Source organism: Bombina bombina, chromosome 2 (genome assembly GCF_027579735.1).
Source record: "Bombina bombina isolate aBomBom1 chromosome 2, aBomBom1.pri, whole genome shotgun sequence".
Classification (NCBI taxonomy): Eukaryota; Metazoa; Chordata; class Amphibia; order Anura; family Bombinatoridae; genus Bombina; species Bombina bombina.
In genome coordinates, this window is record NC_069500.1 from 879,151,318 (window position 1) to 879,171,035 (window position 19,718).

Below are 19,718 nucleotides of genomic sequence, written 5' to 3' on the forward strand. Positions count from 1 at the left end.
ATGAAGTCCATGGTTGTTTTTGAATGGACAATGGTTGGAGCAAGCCAGGAGGCAAGGATCGGGGAGTTTTGTTGGCATCACAAGTTGTGCTGGCTCTCACATAATCCTGAGCGTCAGACTTCATAGTAGGCCACAATACGTGTTGGGAAAGATGCTTAAAAGTCCTAGTCAAACCAGGATGTCCTGAGAGTTTACTATCATGAGCCCAGGATAGCACAGGGGTGCGTAGGTTCAGAGGTACAAAGAGGATATTGGAGGCCACGGGGGCTCCAGGAGGTTTACTAGACTGGGCACGTTGCAATCTTTGCAGAAGGTGTGGTGGTAATTAGTACCAGAATATTAAACCAAAGTGGTTGTCCACTTTTTAAAATTATTTTATTGGAAGACAAATAATATAGGTATGAAGATTAACAATTATCTATAAGCTACAAAATATAAACCAAGTCTCAAGAAATACCAAGAGCTACAAACATCCAGTCAATATTATACAGGGCAACTGTATCTTAAACAAACCCAGATTAAGCAATATTAACTAAACATAGTGAATAAGAGAATGTATCCCAAAGTAAATGCATAAGAATGCTAATATACTCAGCCAGTTCAGTCCTCCAATGCTCTCTCTCTCTCTCTCTCTCTCTCTCTCTCTCTGTTGCTTCCAGGAGGTGAGGAAGATAAAATAAAATGTCTAGCAACTGTTGGCTCCCATTGTATACTTAATTCACTTAAGGTGTGTCCTACCATACACCAATCAAAGACTACATGGGAGTGTCCTTCTTAGACAAAGACTAGGCCAAAGGCCTAGTCTATATTTCTAAATATGTTTGTAAATTTAAGAATTAACTACTTGAACACTCTAGGGATAAATTCTCTGGTTTTATGACACCACATTCCCCCACTTTAATTTCTCCTATGTTGCCCCGTTTTCTATTTATACCCATTAATACATAAGAACCCAGTGGGAGCGAAAACCTTATAGGAAAAATTCAATCCACCGTTCCTCCAGAATAAATCCCTTGGCGACTTGAGCTCTTCTGTACTTTCCTAGGACTGTCAACTGCTAACCTAAATGTTATACAGTTAATAATAAAAAAAACTAACTATTATTCCCAACACAATCCAAACAAATTTATACAAGTAAAAAAACAAACAAATTATCAGAAGATAGAGAGAAATGTGGGTGCATGGCGGTGGGTTTCGCAAAGCATACTTACCTGATGAGGGATGCGTATGTGATTGTAAGTGTGAATTTATGGATAAACTTTATTAGAATAGTATGCAGTCGTGGCTGAACAACAAGAATAACACTTAAATAAAGTAATTTTGGTTCCTTGCTTTCAGCTTCCTCTTCATCTTCTTTAATGTCACACAGAAATTCAGTATCACAGCTGTTGTTATAACTTGGATAAACATAATCATTAAGGCGAGAGTTCTCATTATCGGGTGTGTTTCTACATCGGTGAGTACTCCCCACCATGGATGGATAACTTCTTCTTTAGTTTTTTCAAGTTCATTATTTTGTTCTCTGGTTTTATGACACCACAGAAGGGTGGTATTTAGTTGAGCAACCACACAGGAGGGAGGTATGATGTGTTCAATAGGAGCTTCAGAGGAGTCACTTGAGTGAGGGAACTGACGGGAAAGGGCATCTGCCTTTTTGTTCTTGGTCCCAGGAAGATAAGAGACCACAAAATGAAAACGGGAAAAGAACAAGGTCCACCTGGCTTGTCGAGGATTGAGATGATGAGCAGTCTCTAGGTAAGTCAGATTCTTGTGGTCGGTTACAATCTGAATGGGATTGGCAGTGCCCTCTAATCAATGATGCCATTCAGTCAAAGCCATCTTAATGGCTAAGAGTTCTCGATTACCCACATCGTAGTTCCTCTCAGCAGGAGTAAAGCGTTTAGAGAAAAAGGCTACAGGGTGTGACTTGGAAGTCGAAGGACCCTTTGGGTAAGAATTGCTCCAGCCCCTTTCTTGGATGCATCAACCTCTAAAGTGAACTGTAGGTCAGGTTCAGGATGGTGGAGCACAGGAGCTGAACAAAAAGCCTTTTTTAGACAAGAGAATGCATTTATGGCTTCGGGAGGCCAATGTTTACAGTCTTTGTTCCGTTTTTTTTTTTGTCAATTCAGTGAGAGGAGCGACTGTGTAAAGTTCTTTATAAACTTGCGGTAATAATTGGAGAACCCCAAGAACCTCTGTAATTCCTTTAGAGAAGTTGGTTGAGGCCATTCTAGAACTGCGGTGAGTTTAGCAGGGTCCATGGCAAAACCCTCCTTCGAGATGACATAACAAAGCAATTGGATCTGAACTTGATCAAACTCACACTTTTTTAGCTTGGCTACTAAGGAATTGTATCTGAGACGTAGAAGCACCCGTCTCACGTGTCTATGATGCTCCTCTAAAGGGGAAGAGAAAACAAGGATATCGTCCAGATAGACGATGACAGTGTGGTTGAGGAGGTCACGGAAGACATCGTTGACAAATGCCTGGAAGACTGCGGGGGCGTTACACAGCCCAAAGGGCATTACAAGGTATTCGTAATGCCCAGATCTTGTGTTGAAGGCGGTCTTCCATTCGTGGCCTGGAATCAGATTGTATGCCCAACGTAAGTCCAGTTTGGTGAAAAAGCGAGCATCCTGGAGTGAGTCATACAGTTCGGTGATCAATGGTATGGGATATAGATTATTGATGGTTATGTTGTTTAAGGCCCTGTAGTCAATGCAGGGTCTGAGCCCACCATCCTTTTTACTGACAAAAAAGAAGCCTGCCCCAGCAGGAGAGAAGGAAGGGTGAATGAAGCCTTTAGCTAGGTTTTTTTTTATGTACTCCTCCATGGATTTGGTTTCAGCCTTGGAGAGTGGATAAGTCCTCCCTTTAGGAAGTGGGGCTCCAGGAAAGAGGTTGATCTTGCAGTCATATGGACGGTGGGGTGGCAGCACATCGGCTGCTTTTTTCTCAAACACGTCCGCAAAGTCTGCGTATACTGAAGGAAGGTTTGAAGAAGTCTGTATTCTGGCTATGGGAATGCGGAGCAGAGGAGTAACTTTAGCAAGGCAGGAGTGGAAACAAGAGGTACCCCAGGAAGTCAGTTGTCCCTCAGCCCAGTCAAACTGTGGATTGTGTACCTGAAGCCAAGGAAGACCAAGGATGACAGGCTGTGCTGGGGAATGAATAACCTTTAACTGCAGCTGTTCGGTATGAAGGACTCCCACAGTCAGGTTCAGGGGTGCTGACTCAAAATGGATCAAGCCTGAACCTAGGGGGGTGCCATCCAGAGTAGTTATCTTGAGACAATGTCTTTTCTGCAAAAGAGGCAAGCCAGCTTGAATCATGAAACGGTGATCCAGGAAGTTTCCACCTGCCCCTGAATCAATGAAGGCTTGAGTGTGGACAGTATTCTGAAGGAAGGTAAGGGACACGGGTACCAGGATCCGAGAGGAGTGAGGGGATTTAGTGGAGATCATGCTTAGAGGTACCCCTGTGTTATCCCCTAAGCATTGGCTTTTCCTGGCCAAATGTCAGTCCTTTAGTTGGTGGGCGTTTGATTCACAATAAAAGCATAGTCTTTGTCTCCTTCTTCTCTGTCTTTCAGACTTTGAGGGTTTGAAAGAGGAGAGATCCATGGGTTCCTCCACTGAGGTAACTGGACCTGCTGAAGGGGTAGAGGATACTGCCGAAACCGGATGAACAGGAGGACGGGAGGGAAGGACCTTCCTTGTTCTGTCTCTCTCGGCTTGTCTCTCATGAAAGCGAGAGTCCAGGCTGATACAAAGCGTTATAAAGTCATCCAAAGAAGAAGGAATATCATGATAAGTGAGTTCATCTTTGATGCGTTCATGGAGACCCCTCCTAAAGGCTGCCTTGAGAGCACTGCCATCCCAAGTGGTTTCAAGTGCCAAGGTGCGAAACTCGATGGCGAATTATGCCACAATTCTATTGCCCTGGCGGAGATCCAGGAGATAATATTCTGCAGCAGAGGTACGGACAGAAGTCCCAAACACAGCAGATAAAGCAGTAATGAAATCATCAGCATCATGCAGGAGTGTAGCATTTTCTTCCAAAAGGGAAGAGACTCAGGCTAGGGCCTTGTCTTTCAGTAAGGAAATGATAAAGGTTACCCTTGACTGGTGAGACTGAAAGGTGTGAGGATCATTGCGGAAGTGCAGCCTGCATTGGTTAAGAAAGCCCCTGCAATCAGTAGTACCTTTATACTTGTCAGGCAAAGGTATCCGGGGTATACTTCCAGAAGCAGAGGAAGAAGTCACAGTACTAGGAATAGGGACTGGTGGTGAAACAGGAGCGGTATTCCTCGCTGTAACTAGTAAGGAGAGTTGAGCGGTAATAGCCTCTAGTTTGGAAACCATATTCTGCAACTGTGTGGTATAGGTTCCCAACATCTGTCCCTGAAGATAAACTGCTCGTGCCACCTCCTCTGGCTCCATGGCTCAAGTATAATTTAATGCTCGTGGGATACTCCTCTATCAGACCAAACTCGGCCAGTAGTCTTGTTATCCCGGCGTCAAGCCGGAATGATAGGGAATATCCCAGAGCAGAGAATGTTATTAAGATGAGGAAGGCGGCACTCACCACAGGCAGGACAGTTCCCAGCGGCAACGGCAAAGCAGTCCAAGGACAAACCACTAGAATGGTCAGGCAGGCAGGGTTTGGCAACAGCAAATCAGTCCAAGGGCACACCACAAGAATGGTCAGGCAGGCAGGATTTGGCAACAGTAAAGCAGTCCAAGGGCACACCACAAGAATAGTCAGGTAGGATTTGGCAACAGTAAAGCAGTCCAAGGGCACACCACTAGAATGGTCAGGCAGGCAGGGTTCGGCAACAGAGACAATCCAGAACAGGGGTTAATAAGCAGAGTAGTTAGACAGGCAGGGTTCAGCAGCAGTATATCAATCCAGTAATTAAGGGGTATAGCAGACAGAGTAGTCAGATAGGCAGGGATAATACACAAATAGGCAAATGAATTCAACGATCTGAGCACACAAAGTAACACCTATACTTGGGCAGTAACAGATCGTTGTAGGAAACTTACATAGGCGCAGGATTTGCGCCACAAAGGTCCGACCAGCATCAGGAGCATGCAGTGATGACGCAGGGAAGGAGAAGCAAGGAGATGCCGTGCCCCTAGCAACGGCTAGAGCGGCGCGGCGTGACACCTTCCACATATACATATTATTTAATTTTATATAGACGTATATGCATTTGTGATTGCATAATGGCTTTCACATGGTACAGGGGGAGTGGGATTAGACATAACCTTGAACTTTGTCAGAACAAAAATCTACTACTCACTTTTAGTTCAGACTAAGAGGCCGATTTTATCAAAGTGCAGCGGATCATGTCCGCTACAAATCGATAAATGCCGACAGCATACGCTGTCGGCATTTATCATTACACAAGCATTTCACTAGAAATGATTGTGCAATGCCGCCCCCTGTAGATTCGCAGCTAGCAGGTATCGTATACGATTGGGCGTATTGCTGTCCGCCGCATCAGAGGTAGCGGACAAGTTAAGGAGCACCAGTCTTAAGACCGCTGCTTCTTAACTCCTGTTTCCGGTGAGCCTTAAGGCTCACGCGTGAACAGGTGTATACGGCCCCATTCGGGCCATGATAAATCGGCCCCTCAGTGCGATTGCATTGTCTTTTTATCACACGTTTGTTGATTATGCAAATCTACTGTATTTTCTGGCCCTTTAAAGGACCACTCAATACAGTAGAATTACATAATTAACAAGTGCATAATAAAAAGACAAGGCAATGACACCTACTCTGAATTTCAAATAAAAGCAGTTTTTCTGACAAATTTTTATTTTTTCTTCCATTTTCCGGCCCCCTGTATCATGTGACAGACATCAGCCAATCACAGACTAGTATACGTATACCCTGTGAGCTTGTGCAAATGCTCAGTAGGATCTTGGTCTCCAGAAAGTGTGATTATAAAAATTTGGAAAGTGTCTTAAAACTGCGTGATCTTTCTGAATCCTAAAAGTTTATTTTGACTTGTGTCCCTTTTTAATATAGCTTCTGTATTTTTCCATGTAAATCACTTTTTATTATATACTGTACTTTGATCATTGTGTAATTATTATGTGCTTTGATGGTCCTTTTTATATATTTTATCTTATGATTCATATTATATACATATACAGCTTCTCTCTTTAAATTCTACTTCTGTATAAAAGGGTTTAAGGCATTTTTTCCAAGCACCAATTTGTTTCAAAGTATGAAATAATGGCAGCACCATCCAATTACATTAGACGTTATTTTTTTAAGCCACCCACTAATAATCTATAAAGGCGAAAAGCCAACATTTTTAGAGAATTAATACTATATCATTCATCTACACAGTGCCCAGACAACCATGTAAGATTGATTAATAATAATGGTTTCAAATTCACTTACGGATGTTAATTTTCCCTTATTCTGAAAGCCAATGAAGCTCAAATTTTTTTCTTCTTCTTAATATAAATCATTATACACATTTATGCCAGACAGTTATTTATGCTAATTAAAAGTAATGTGAATGGGGGTGTATATCTACTATTCCTCAAGGTCCTTTACTTTAATAAGCGTTATATTCATATGCGTTTTGTTAATCAAGGATGTGCACTTTTCAGTAGATAACTCGCTTGTTTAATCTTCTATATTTATAAAATAGCCTTCTTGACATAGCTGTCCTTGGGGACAGCTTACATTTGTGATTTGTGGAATTAGATATATATATATTTAATTTATACAATGTATTTGTGTTTCATGATAAACAAAAGGAAAAAAACAAACTGTTAACTGTGCACTATCCCCCACACAAAAAAATGTGAAGTACGATATTTTGGCCACAGTACTCTAAATACCTGTTTTTTCAACAGCCAGGCCATGCCCCCATTGCGCACTCTTGACAGACCCACTATATATATATATGTTTCGGGGTGTTTACCCCTTCATCAGACCTACAGCTCTATCTACTACTCTTAGCACTCTGGCATATGAAGCTTGTTAGTGGGAGTGCACCTATCTCTACATGATTGATTTATTTATTTATATATATATATATCGATATATATATATATATACCGGGCCCTGGACATGTCCTGCTAAAATTTACCGGGCCTTGAGGTCACTTTGGTTGAGATTCACTGCTCTAATACATTTGATAGGTGATGCATTTAAAAAATCAGTAATACTGTTCACCCGATTGTCTCTGCAACCTATATAAAAAGATATCTTACAAGAACAAGAGGTTAGCTTATTTACTTCTTTTATAAAATGTGCTTTGTTCTATTAGTATTCTTTGTTGAAGAGCAAAGCTAGGTAAGCTCAGGAGCAACAACGCACAACTGAGAGCTAGCTGGTGCATGCATGCCTTTTGTTATTGTCTACTAGCTCCTAGTAGTACATTTCTGAACCTTAGCCTACTTTTGATATGCTTTTAAACAAAGGGATACCAAGATAACAAATCAGATTTGATACCAGAAATAAATTGGAAAGTTGCTTAAATTTGAATTAATTTGGACTTTTCTGTCCCTTTATGGGATAAATGTCCTACTCATACTTTTAAATATGTGATGCATTTAAAATCAGTTACAATGTACACCTATATTCCATTGGTTTCATTATATCTTTTACCAGAATTCCTTTACATGTATGTAGATTTGTATGACACTTACAAGACATCCAATCACATTGTGTCGGTGATTAAATGAATAGTTAGATAAATGTTAAATAATCTAAAACGATTGGATCCAAGTGTCAACATTTAGCTATGATTCCCTACCTCCCAGGAGTCGCCATTTCTATAGATATATACGTAGGTTTCTATCCCAGAGGCAGAACTTTACTTTCTATGATGAGATTTTTTTTTGTAAAAATGTTTCTGCAGGTCATTTTTAAATAAAATTCAATTTTAAATTAGACAGCTACTCTAAGGCACCAGTTTAATGGCAATGTGTTGGTTAACTTAAGAATAAAGCAATTTTCTGTTTTATAATATAGTGCAGTAGTTGAAAATTGCATTGCAAATTAGCTGCATACAAAAAAGACATTTTAAGTCTCTTTAATAAATCTGTTTCCTTTTCTCTTGGTCTAACATAGAAATGTTGTAATAAAAAGATGCAGTGCTCTTACATTCAGAATAAACAGCTTTGCAGACTGGGAAAGGCTAAGGGGCGGATTTAAAAGAAATTCTGAGAGCCAGTTAACAAGAAATGAGCTGCTGTTTTGCAGTGCTACTGCATATTTGACTACTCGCTTCAAACAGCACTTTGCCCTGGATGCACTGTGTTAAGGAAAATGTATACAGTGCAGACAGAGCACAGCTCTGTTTGAAGAGAACTGTCTAATGTGGAGCAGCACTACAAAGTTCAAGCGCTAACAGTTCCTGCATGTGTCCTGTTCTTTCTGAAGACATGCTGCATTTTCTGCGATGACATCTCACATCACTGTATGTTCTGCCTTGGGGGTTTCTATGAGCCCTGGTTCCCAGTATTTATCAAGCCCTGCACTAAACTTCAGTTTGTTTGATGTTGTAATGGACTGTACTAAACGTTTTCAAAACAAAGTAAGAGCAATAAAATTGTGGAACTCATTACCAAAGGAGGTAGTGAATGCCAATACCATAGATACATTTAAAAATAGTCTGGATACATTTCTGTATATAAACAAAATTCATGGATATGATTGCTACTATTAAATGGGTCACCTTTTAATGGGGTTATTTAAGCTTAACTGGAGCTTTTTGTAAGTATTTTAGATTTGTATAGGTTGAACTCGATGGACTTCATTTTTTTTTCAACCTTATCTTATCTACTATGTTATGTTAAAGAGCTAAAGGGAGATAGCAGTCTTTAATTTTCATGGCCTATTTTCCCTTGTATACATGTGCTAAAATTATACTGTTTTTAAATACATTGGGCCAGATTACGAGTGGAGTGCAAATCAACACTCCCACTTGAGCGTTAAATGCACTAGAAGTAAGATGTTTGCGCTTGTTGAGTTGCGCTCGTATTATATGTTGAAAGTTAAACTGTTTTTTTTTGCTGTCGCACCAAGCCAAGGAGCGAAACAAATCTTAAGTTAGAATATTGCATGCGCGTTTATGCATTCTCTCATAGAAGTCAATGGAGCGACAAAAGTGGGAAAACAACTTAACACCCTACTCTCGCGCAAATACAATCGCATTTTCTTATTTGCGCTAATCTGACATGATACGATGACTCCGCACTCTGATGGGATTTATGATCATACATTGGGCTTTACCCACAGCCGCTTAGGTAATGTCTGACTTTACCCCATATCCATATATATATACATCTTTAGACATGTATATGAATGTATCTCTGTTAAAGCCCTTTTCCTGCCTTTTTTTCCCCTAACAACTAAGACCTCCTTTCTTTGAGCCTTTATAACTTTTGTGTGCAATATTAATTTTAAATAATTATTAGTGTTATGAGTGTAACTGTACTTTGTAATGCATTTTTGATGCGTTTTGTGCAACTTTTATGTTTCGCGAAACAGTTAACCACAGCGCTGAAGTCACGGTAATCCTTCTAGCGTGAGCGCAATTACATTCAATTTCAACTTGTAATACGAGCGCCAAGCCAGATAAGTGCAAACCCTTGTGATATAACCCTTATCTCACGGGCGCAAACGTTTGCGCTCTTCTCGTAATCAAGCCCATTGTTGGTATAAAATCTAGGTGAGTGCAAAATTCATTTTTCAAATATTTGTCAAACAAATTCCAAATATGGCTGCAGGTAGCAGCATTCAGCTATTTTTGGTGCCGGATCTATGAATGTTAAAGTGCAATACAAAAATATATTTGTGCAAATCTAGATCTTTGTGTGTTGCACTTTAACACTAATCTATCCGGCACCGAAAATAGCTAAATGCTGCTACCTGTAGCCATATTTGGAATTTGTTTGACAAAATAATTCCTGAATAATATCTGATAAGCGAATATCTGAACAATATCTGAATAACATATTTTGTACACATCTTATAAAATCTGACACCTTTTGCATCGTCCTACCTGTGCAGTAAGCAGTTCAAAGGGCTGTATGATCTGCAAACATATTTTAATCACGGGCCTTTTGGCTTCTTACTTAGCTAAGATGTTAGAAGCTTAAAGGGATATTAAACAGAGCTCCTGGGAGACTTCCAGGTGGCTGCCATGATAGGTTGCAAGACTGTTTACTGCCTCAAACCTTAGCAGTAATCTGTACAAAATCTTCTCTCCAACACTCCATCGAGTATTACTTTTCGCTATATATTTTGCGATAATTACTACTTTTAGATTTGATGCCAGATTCAGCCTTCCGGAAGATTTTAAGGGTTGCGGCCTACTACCTATGCCCCCCCTGCCTGGCAGGGCACATTTGTGTCTTTGTTGTTGTAGGGTGATATCCCGCAAGACATTGCATGGAATTTGGTCTACACATACCTGTAACATCTGCTAAAATACGATGGTAGAATTCTATAAAGTAATGGTTGATACCTTCTGACAGATATCAGCAACTTACTACAGGGCTACCAATCTGTATTTCTGGAAGCCTTGCATCACATTTTCCATATCTCTATACAGGATGCCAAAGCTTGTCCTGAAGACATGCATTTGAATGGTGGTGTCGCCTTGGGGCCCCAGCGATTGCCGTCTAACAAAGATGTCGCTAAGGGGGTCTGGAGGCTGAAGATGTATTGCGATATGAGAGAGCTTGTGTCACTGTAGTGTGTGTTTATTTTATCCCTCTCCCAGAAAAACCCTGTAAGCTCCCTGATAACCAGGTATTGATATTGCATACAGACCTAGCTTACATTACGGCAACAGCTATCTAGGTTGTCACTGCTAGCACATAGCTTTCTTGACATTAAACTTGCTTCTAAGGTGAATCAGTATAATAAATCCTGTTATACATTAAAACATGTTGTAGGAGGAATTAAAGGGACATAAAACACATTTCTTCTAAAGATGTGGTGAGTCGATGGCTTCATCATAATTACTGTTGGGAAAATCACTCCTCGCCGGCAGGAGGAGGCAAAGAGCACCACAGTAAAACTGTTAAGCATCACTTCCCTACCCATAAACCCCAGTCATTGATTCTCGTGCATGTAGGAGGTGAAGTTTAGTGTGTAATTAAATTAGTGTTTTATGAAGGAGATGGATTACTTCAAGCAACTTTTAGGGTATAGCTATGATCCATGTTAGTCTTTGCGGTCAAGCTGTGGTGGCTTTAAAGCAGTGGGGAACTTGCAAAGAGGTGCTTGCTGCGTTTTCCCCACATATGCTGCCCTAGTTTCAGATACCAAGGTTGATTACTTTGCTATCTGCATTTGGCCAGGTCGCTGTGAGGAGGAGGTGTCCTCTCATACCCGGGGACTGTCTTCATGTCAGGCAGCTGAACGGGTAAGTGCTAGCCTTCCAGAGGGAGAAGGGGCACTTAGAATATGTTACACTTTATTTTGTATATGGGGACCCTTTAGCTCACCCTGGTATAATGGCTTCGCTAAGACATGGATGCAGGCACAGTGTTTGAGAGACGTTTTTTGTGTTGCTTTAATTTCAGAAGGCTCCTATTAATGTGTGGGGTGCTTTTTACTTGTTGTTAGTCCGTTTTGGCATTTTCACACTTTGGCATGTGGGGTTGGCTTTGCCACGTCCCCCTCCTTCCCTGTGTTATGCGGTTTTCGCGCTTTCCCTACATTCAGTCAGGTTATCGGCACTGTCTCTGTTCCCTGTTCCACTACGGAAGTGAATCTGTTCGTATGCGGCTGTGCCTCCTGGGTGGGAACATCATCGCTAGTAGCGCTAAAGGAGAGGTCAGAGTAGCTGGTTATCGGTGCCAAGAGTATACTGAGGTGTGGAGGGAGGTTTTAGACTGAGCGACAACGTTCGCCTAAGCATAGCCTGTCTGATGATCTATATTTTGCTTTTTTGAGTTTTTTGGTACCCTGTATTTAGATATAGCGCTAGAAGCAGGATTTACAGGTTATCTGCCTTTTCGTTTTTATTATGACTTTAGTCTTCATATAACAGTTAAAGGGACACTGAACCCAATTTTTTTTCTATTGTGATTCAGATAGAGCATGCAATTTTAAGCAACTTTCTAGTTTACTCCTATTATCAAATTCTTTTCATTCTCTTGGTATCTTTATTTGAAATGCAAGAATGTAAGTTTAGATGCCGGCCCATTTTTGGTGAACACACTGTGTTGTTCTTGCTGATTGGTGGGTAAATTCACCTACCAATAAACAAGTGCTTTCCATGGTTCTGAGCCAAAAAAAAAAAGCTTAGATGCCTTCTTTTTCAAATAAAGATAGCAAGAAAATGAAGAAAAATTGAGTAAATTAGAAAGTTATTTAAAATTGCATGCTCTATTTGAATCACGAAAGATAAATTGGGTTCAGTGTCCCTTTAAGTCCATGGGGATAGTTACAAGCATGTCTGACATGGATCAGAACACTCAATTTAACCCTTGTTTATTATGTTTAGAGGCTCAAATTGCAGCACCCATGCAATTCTGTTCTGCCTGTGTTAAGCTTACTTTACAGGGTAAACAAAAATTTTACAATGTGGAGCCTGATGTCTCTCAGGAGGATGTTGTCCAGGTGTTACTAGGGCCATCTCCTATTTTGTCCCAAGCCTCCTTGACTTCAAACACTGTGTCTGCGGTTCTCACTAACTCCTAGTGGAGTGTTTTTAAAGGCAGAGATTGCTGCACAGGTATCCTCAGCGGTATCTGCAGCATTGGCCGAGTTTCCCAGGTTTTTGGGGAAGCATAAGAGGAAAACTAAGAATTCAGACAACATGGTATCTGTCCCTGGCAATGAGTCTCATGCTCCTCAAAGATCCGAGGATGAGGAAGGCTCTCATTCTGAGGGTGAGGTCTCAGATTCGGACGGTTGGATTCCTTTGTCTGATAGTGAAGGAGCTTCCTTCAGGTTTAAGCTTGAACACCTTTGGTTACTATTAAAGGAGGTTTTAGCTACTCTGGATGATTCAGAGACCCAGGCGGTAGTTACGCCTAAAAAGTCTAGTAAACTGAATAGTTTTTTGATGTTCCTTCATCCTCAGAGGTGTTTCCTGTGCCAGATAGGGCTAAGGAAATCATAACTCAGGAATGGGAGAAACCTGGGGTGCCTTCCACTTCGTCCCCAGTGTTTAGAAATATGTTTCCGGTGGAGACTTCTATCAAGGAGTCCTGGTCTACGGTTCCTAAGGTGGAAGGGGCCATCACTACCCTGGCCAAGGGAACCACTATTCCCATTGAGGATAGTTGTTCTTTCAAGGACCCAATAGATAAAAAGATGAAGGCGTACTTTAAAAATATTTACGTACACTTAGGCCTCCAATGGCAACCTGTACTTTGCATTGCCATGGTGACTAGTGCAGCCTCCTACTGGTTTGAAGCCTTGTCTGACTCTCTTCAGGAAGAGACACCCTTAGACGAGATTCAGGATAGGATTAAGGCTCTTAAGATAGCGCTTTTCTTTTTTTGCAGATGTTGTTCTTCAAGTTCTCAGACTGGAAGCTAAGGCTTGTAGCTTTGCAGTGTTAGCAAGAAAAGCTTTATGGTTGAAATCCTGGTCAGCCAATGTTTCGTCTAAGGTCAAGCTTATGGCGCTTCCTTACAAGGGTAAGACCTTGTTTGGACCGGGTCTGGCGGAGATAATTTCTGACATTACAGGTGGAAAGGGGTCTTTTTTACCTCAGGATAAAAAGAGCAGGCCTAAGGGATGTCAGAGTAATTTTCGTTCCTTGCAGAACTTTAATTGGATACTTGTATAGCACACAATCTCGAACTTAACCTACTTGTGGCACTGATAACAGGTATTATTATTAGAGGAAAGCCATCATCTTCCTCGGTCAAACAGGACAGTTTCAAGCCCGCCTGGAAGCCAAATCGGTCTTGGAACAAGGGGAAGCAGTCCAAGAAACACACTATGACTCTAAGTCAGCATGAAGGGGTTGCCCCTGATCCAGGCCTGGATCAGGTTGGGGGCAGACTCTCTGTTCCCTCAAGTCTGGCTAAGAGACGTTCCAGACCCTTGGGCTGTTGAAATTGTCTCTCAGAAATTGCTCCCCCAGGGGCAGGTTCCTCCTTTCCAGGTTATCTGCAGACCAGATAAAGAGAGAGGCGTTCTTGAATTGCATTCAAGATCTCTCGTCTCTGGGGGTGATTGTACCTGTTCCAAAACAGGAACAGGGTCTGGGGTTTTATTCAAACTTATTTTTGGTTCCCAAAAAGGAAAGGACTTTTCAACCCATTCTGGACATAAAAAGTCTAAACAAGTTTCTCAGGGTCCAATCATTCAAGATGGAAACAATTTGTATGATTCTTCCTCTGATTCAAGAAGCTCAATTCATGGCGACCATAGACCTAAAGGACGCATACTTACATGTTCGCATTCACAGGGTCATCACAAGTTTCTGAGATTTGCCTTCCTAGACCAACACTTTCAGTTTGTGGCCCTACTGTTTGGCCTGGCCACGGCCCCCAGGATATTCTCAAAGGTTCTGGGAGCTCTCTTGGCGGTGGTTCGGTCCAAGGGGATTGCAGTGGCTCCCTATCTGGATGAAATTCTGTTTCAGGCGCCGACCTTTTATCAAGCAGCATCTCACACAAAGTTGTTCCTGGCCTTCCTCCAATGCCACGGTTGGAAGATCAACTGGGGAAAGACTTCCCTGGTCCCGACGACAAGGGTAGTTCTCCTAGGAACTATCATAGATTCGGTTCAAATGAAGATCTTTCTAACAGAGGCCAGAAAATCGAAACTACTATGCAATTGTCGAACATTGCTGGAGACAGCTCTCCTTTCAGTCGCTCAATGCAAGAAGGTAATTGGTCTAATGGTGGCCGTGATGGATATCGTCCCATTTGCTCGATTTCATCTGAGAGCTCTGCAGTTGTGCATGTTCAGTCAGTGGAACTGGGATTATGTGGATCTATCTCCAAGGTTATCTCTAGATCAGAAGATGAGGGATTCTCTTCTATGGTGGCTCTCTCTGGAACACCTGTCTCAGGGCACCATTTTTTGGAGGCCTTTTTGGGTGATAGGGATCACGGACGCCAGCCTAGTTGGATGGTGAGCAGTCTGGAATTCTTTGAAGGCGCAGGGGCTTTGGTCTCAAGAGGAGTCTGAGCTGCCGATCAACACCTTAGAGTTGAGAGCAATCTTCAACGCTCTGTTGGCTTGGCCACAATTGACCCAGAGCCAATTCATCAGATTCCAGTCGGACAATATAACCTCAGTGGCTTACATCAACCATCAGGGGGGAACTCTGAGTTCAGCCATGAGGGAGGTGACTCGGATCATTCACATGGGCAGAGGCTCATGGTTGTCTTTCTGCCATCCACATCCCGGGAGTGGACAACTGGTAAGCGGATTTCCTAAGCAGACAGACATTCCATCCAGGAGAATGGGAACCTCCATCCGGAGGTGTTCTCAAAGTTGGTCTCCAAATGGGGGATTCCGGAATTGGATCTGATGGCGTCTCGTCAGAATGCTAAGCTTCCGAAGTACGGTTCCACATCGAAGGATCCCCAGGCCTGCCTCATAGATGCATTGACAGTCCCTTGGAACTTCAGCATGGCTTATCTGTTTCCTTTGTTTGCTCTTCTTCCTTGGGTGATGGCCTGCATAAAGCAGGAAAGGGTATCAGTGATCCTAATTGCCCAGGCTTGGCCTCTGAGGATCTGATATGCGGATGTGGTGGAGATGTTGTCTCTGCCTCCATGGAGGTTACCCTTGAGGAAGAATCATCTTCTTCAGGGACCCTTTATTCACCCAAATCTCGTTTCTCTGAAGCTGACTGCTTGGATATTGAACGATTGATTCTCTCTAAATGTGGGTTCTCCAAGTCTGTTATTAAGACTATGATTCAGGCTCGTAAGCCTGCTACCAGAAAGATTTATCATAAGATACGGAGGAAATTTTAATTAATTTAATGAACGTTTTACTCATTATATCGTTGCTGTTTTTTACTTACTTTTTGGATAATCTGGATCCTTTTTGGATTATCTGGATTGTTGTTCTATCTGGCATATCTTACTGCCTATCACTGGCTGTTGGGTGTTTTCTTTGCCTGAGAGTCTGCCGGACGACTTTTGTGGATCCGGCCTGCTTTATCTGCACATTTGTGCATTCCATCACGTGAGTAGGGTTGTTATATCTTCACTTATCGCTTGGTATGACCTGCTGATCTGCACTATGTGGTGCCCTCTATCTCTTAAAATGTATGCTTACCTGATACATTTTCTTCCACTGACCCACCCTTTTGTTTATTTTTCATGTTTTTGACTAAACCTCAGATACCTCCACACCTTCTGTTGCTTTCCTTTCTCCATTTACTTTCGGTCGAATTACTGGGGTTATTTGGGGTAGGGAGGTGATACTTAACAGTTTTACTGTGGTGCTCTTTGCCTCCTCCTGCTGGCGTGGAGTGATATTCCCAACAGTTATTATGATGAACCCATGGACTCACCACATCTTGAAGAAATAAATTTATCAGGTAAGCATAAATTTTGTTTTTTATTTCATGAATCCGACCAGATAAGATTTAAAGCAGCTTTCCAGTTTATTTCTGTTATCAAATTTGATTTATACACTTGGTATCCTTTGTTGAAGTAACAGGAATGCATTACTGGGAGTTAGATGAACAAATTGGGTGACCCCATGACAAAAGGCATGTTTGTGCAGCCACCAATCAGCAGTAAGCTCCAAGTAGTACACTGCTGCTCCTGCGCCTACCTGGATACACTTTTCAACGAAGGATAAGAGAATGAAGCAAATTAAATAATTGATGTAGATTGGAAAGTTGTTTAAAATTGTATGATGTATATGAATCACAAAAGAAAATTATTGGGTTTTATGTCCCTTTAAAATTGATTGCAATTAAAAAAACAATAACAAAGTATGCAACTATAATTAATTGGATAAAGGAAAATTAAATGAATAACCAGGTATTATCCATTTCCTTTGTTTGGCAGGGTCTGCGGATCAGGCAGTGGAATGCAGATTCAACACATCTGACCTGTCCAGAACCTGAAACATTTCCTTTCTTGCCAGAAAGTACTGCGAAGTCCACTATGAGGGATATGTGGAAACCCAGCTTCCAGCAATCTATAAAAGAGGCAAAAGCACTCAGATTGCTGGTTGACAGGAACAGAAATTTTTCATCTCAAGAGTTTTGGAATCTTGTTTTCAAAAATGAATAATGCTGAAGTGCCAATAACAATATCAATAATTTAAAGTTATATAAAGATATAGAATTGTCAGTGTGTTGTTTTACCTTTGTCAATAAACAATATACATAATAGATTTGATATGATGGTTCTTTATTTAGATATGTTTCAGTGACATGGTTCACTCCAGAGAAAATATGGTTTTGCTTATTTAAACAACTTTCATTATTGCATAATTTATTTTGCTCCCTTTTATTTAGCTCTAAAAATTGTGGATTTTCTAATTCTTGGAGATGAAAATGTACATTTCAGACCTCTCGAGGCTAACCCTTCTACATAACGGTATATCTGTCCTAATTGACTTCAGGAAATAACTGCTGCAAACAATGGAAGTGCAGGGAGCCTGTATCCAGAAACAGAATTAAGGGCCTGCTCCTCTGCTGCCATTTAAGCCTGAGGTTTGCAACAATGTTGCAGGTTAAGGGGAGGGGTCAGCCTTACCTTCCTTAAGTGAGAGTAGTGTCCATCTCTGCCTCTTTCTTCTTCCTGGAGACGTTGGAGAAGCTTGTGTCTTGGCAGGAGGGTTCGTAGCAGGCGGGCATTGATTTCTACGAATTGGTTCAGGTATTCTGTTGATCCTACAATGCAGCGTGGGACCTGCCAATACACATATAAGTGATGGGGCTGGGGTCTCCACTAGCCCCTCCCCTCAGTAGGCCGCAGTCGATCCCCCTCCTCCCCTTCCCCCTGCTAGACCTGAGATAGAGTCCCCCTCCCTTTCCAGGACACAGGAAGGCAGGGATCCCTCTGTGGGGCAAAGTGGGTTGGAGGGAGCGCTTGCGGCCGGCATTGGAGCCCTTACCGCATCTGGTATGACGCCGGCGGAAACTGTAGTGTGCCTATTCAGGGCCTTTAGTGTGATGCTCCCTCATAGTGCGGCGAGCCTGTCATCTGGGGCGGCTCCTTCTTCGGTGGTGGCTCCTCTCCTGCCCTCAGGGATGGTTCTGGTACAGGATCCTCGACTAGGCGCTGTTGCATTAGCGGTTGCTGATGTCACATCCGGTTCCGGACTTCAGGCGGGTATCGCGAGTGACATCGCTTCTGGTCGGAGCGGCATCGGTGGCAGCAGGCTTGTTGTCGGTTGGAGCATCCAGGAAGAAGACGGTGCAGGCAGGTGAGAGAGGGTACCCAACGCTCTTCAAAAGTGCTCAAGCAGCTTGGCACAGGAGATCAGGGGCTGGGTCTCTCACAGGGCAGAGGTTTAGGAAAAGGGATGGCAAGGGGGGCTTCTCAATCGGGGCCTGGTAGGCCCCGGAGGGCCATAGCTTTAGGTGGATTGGTTGCTAGCAGGGCATCACAGCTTAGGCCAAATGCAAGTGTGCAGATGTGGCGCATGGCAGAGCTAGGGCAAGTAGAAGGGAGGCAGACAAGTGTGTAGGAGTTGTGTTGTCTGGCCAAGATGCAGGAACACACGCGGCTGTGCAGGCAGCAATATCAGAATAGGCCCCATCTGATGTTTTGAATGCATTTGGTGGGGGTCAATTGAGTGCGTTGTTGCATGAGAAGGATGGAACGCTTCTGAGGATCACTTCTACCCCTGACATTAGTTTAACAGGGGGCAGGGGACAGGTCATTTTTGGATTGGGTACTCCCCTCTCCTTTATGTCTCCCCTATAGGTGGGTTTATCTGGAACTGGCATGGAGCAGCTGGCTGTTTGGTCGGCACAGGGCAGAAGTGACCCCTAGCCAGGGACATTGCAAGCATCGAGTGCAGGTGCAGCAGGACTTAGAGCAGTGACCAGAGCTGCAGGGACCGGTGAGTTAACTGCTCTTTCCTTTTCTTACCAATGGCATGGAGAGTCCACGAATCCATTCAATTACTAGTGGGAATTCAACTCCTGGCCACCAGGTGAAGGCAAAGAACAACCCAGCAAAGCTGTTAAGTATCACTCCCACTTCTCATCAACCCCCAGTCTTTCTTTGCCTAGTTCATCGGGTGGATGTGCGAAGTTGGTGTCTGATAATATTTAATCCTTTTATGGGTAGTTTCCCTGCAAGAAAGGATTTATGGCTATGCTGTGTTCATGGTAAGCTCTTTAGTAAGAGTTATGGTGGCTTTTAGCAGTTAGAAGGCGGTGAGGTAGTTTTTGCTTACCCTCCAACATCTATGCTAACCCCTATATAGAAAACCAGGGTTGGTTACTCTGTTTTTCTTGTTTTCTTCAGGTCCCTGTCAGCGAGTATCAGATGAGGCTGACACACTTGGAGCTGCTGTGACTGCTGAACAGCAGAAGACCCTGGAGAGGGTAAGTCCTTTCTTATTTATTTTCATGCATATCAGAGACAGGACTGGGATTCTAAAACAGGGACCTAGTGGATCCTGATCCCCTCAGGAAGGGTATGTATGTTTAATTTATATATCCTCTAGTGTGGGATATCTTGCGGCTGAGCAGCATCCTGGACTATCCAGTGAATAGCTGTTTCTTCAGCCTTAAATTCCCTCAAAACAAAATTAAGGGGTTA

General features: G+C 42.5%; 1 protein-coding gene across 1 annotated transcript in view; it reads left to right on the top strand.

Annotated features, from left to right (window-relative positions):
• Window positions 1-17,329, top strand: part of FUT10 (fucosyltransferase 10) — a 162,620-nt gene extending 145,291 nt beyond the window's left edge. The window contains exon 5 of the mRNA XM_053703217.1: window positions 17,001-17,329. Coding sequence (XP_053559192.1) covers window positions 17,001-17,228 — 228 coding nt within the window. The 3' untranslated portion in view covers window positions 17,229-17,329. The remainder of the gene's footprint in view (window positions 1-17,000) is intronic.
• Window positions 17,330-19,718: the final 2,389 nt, after the last annotated feature.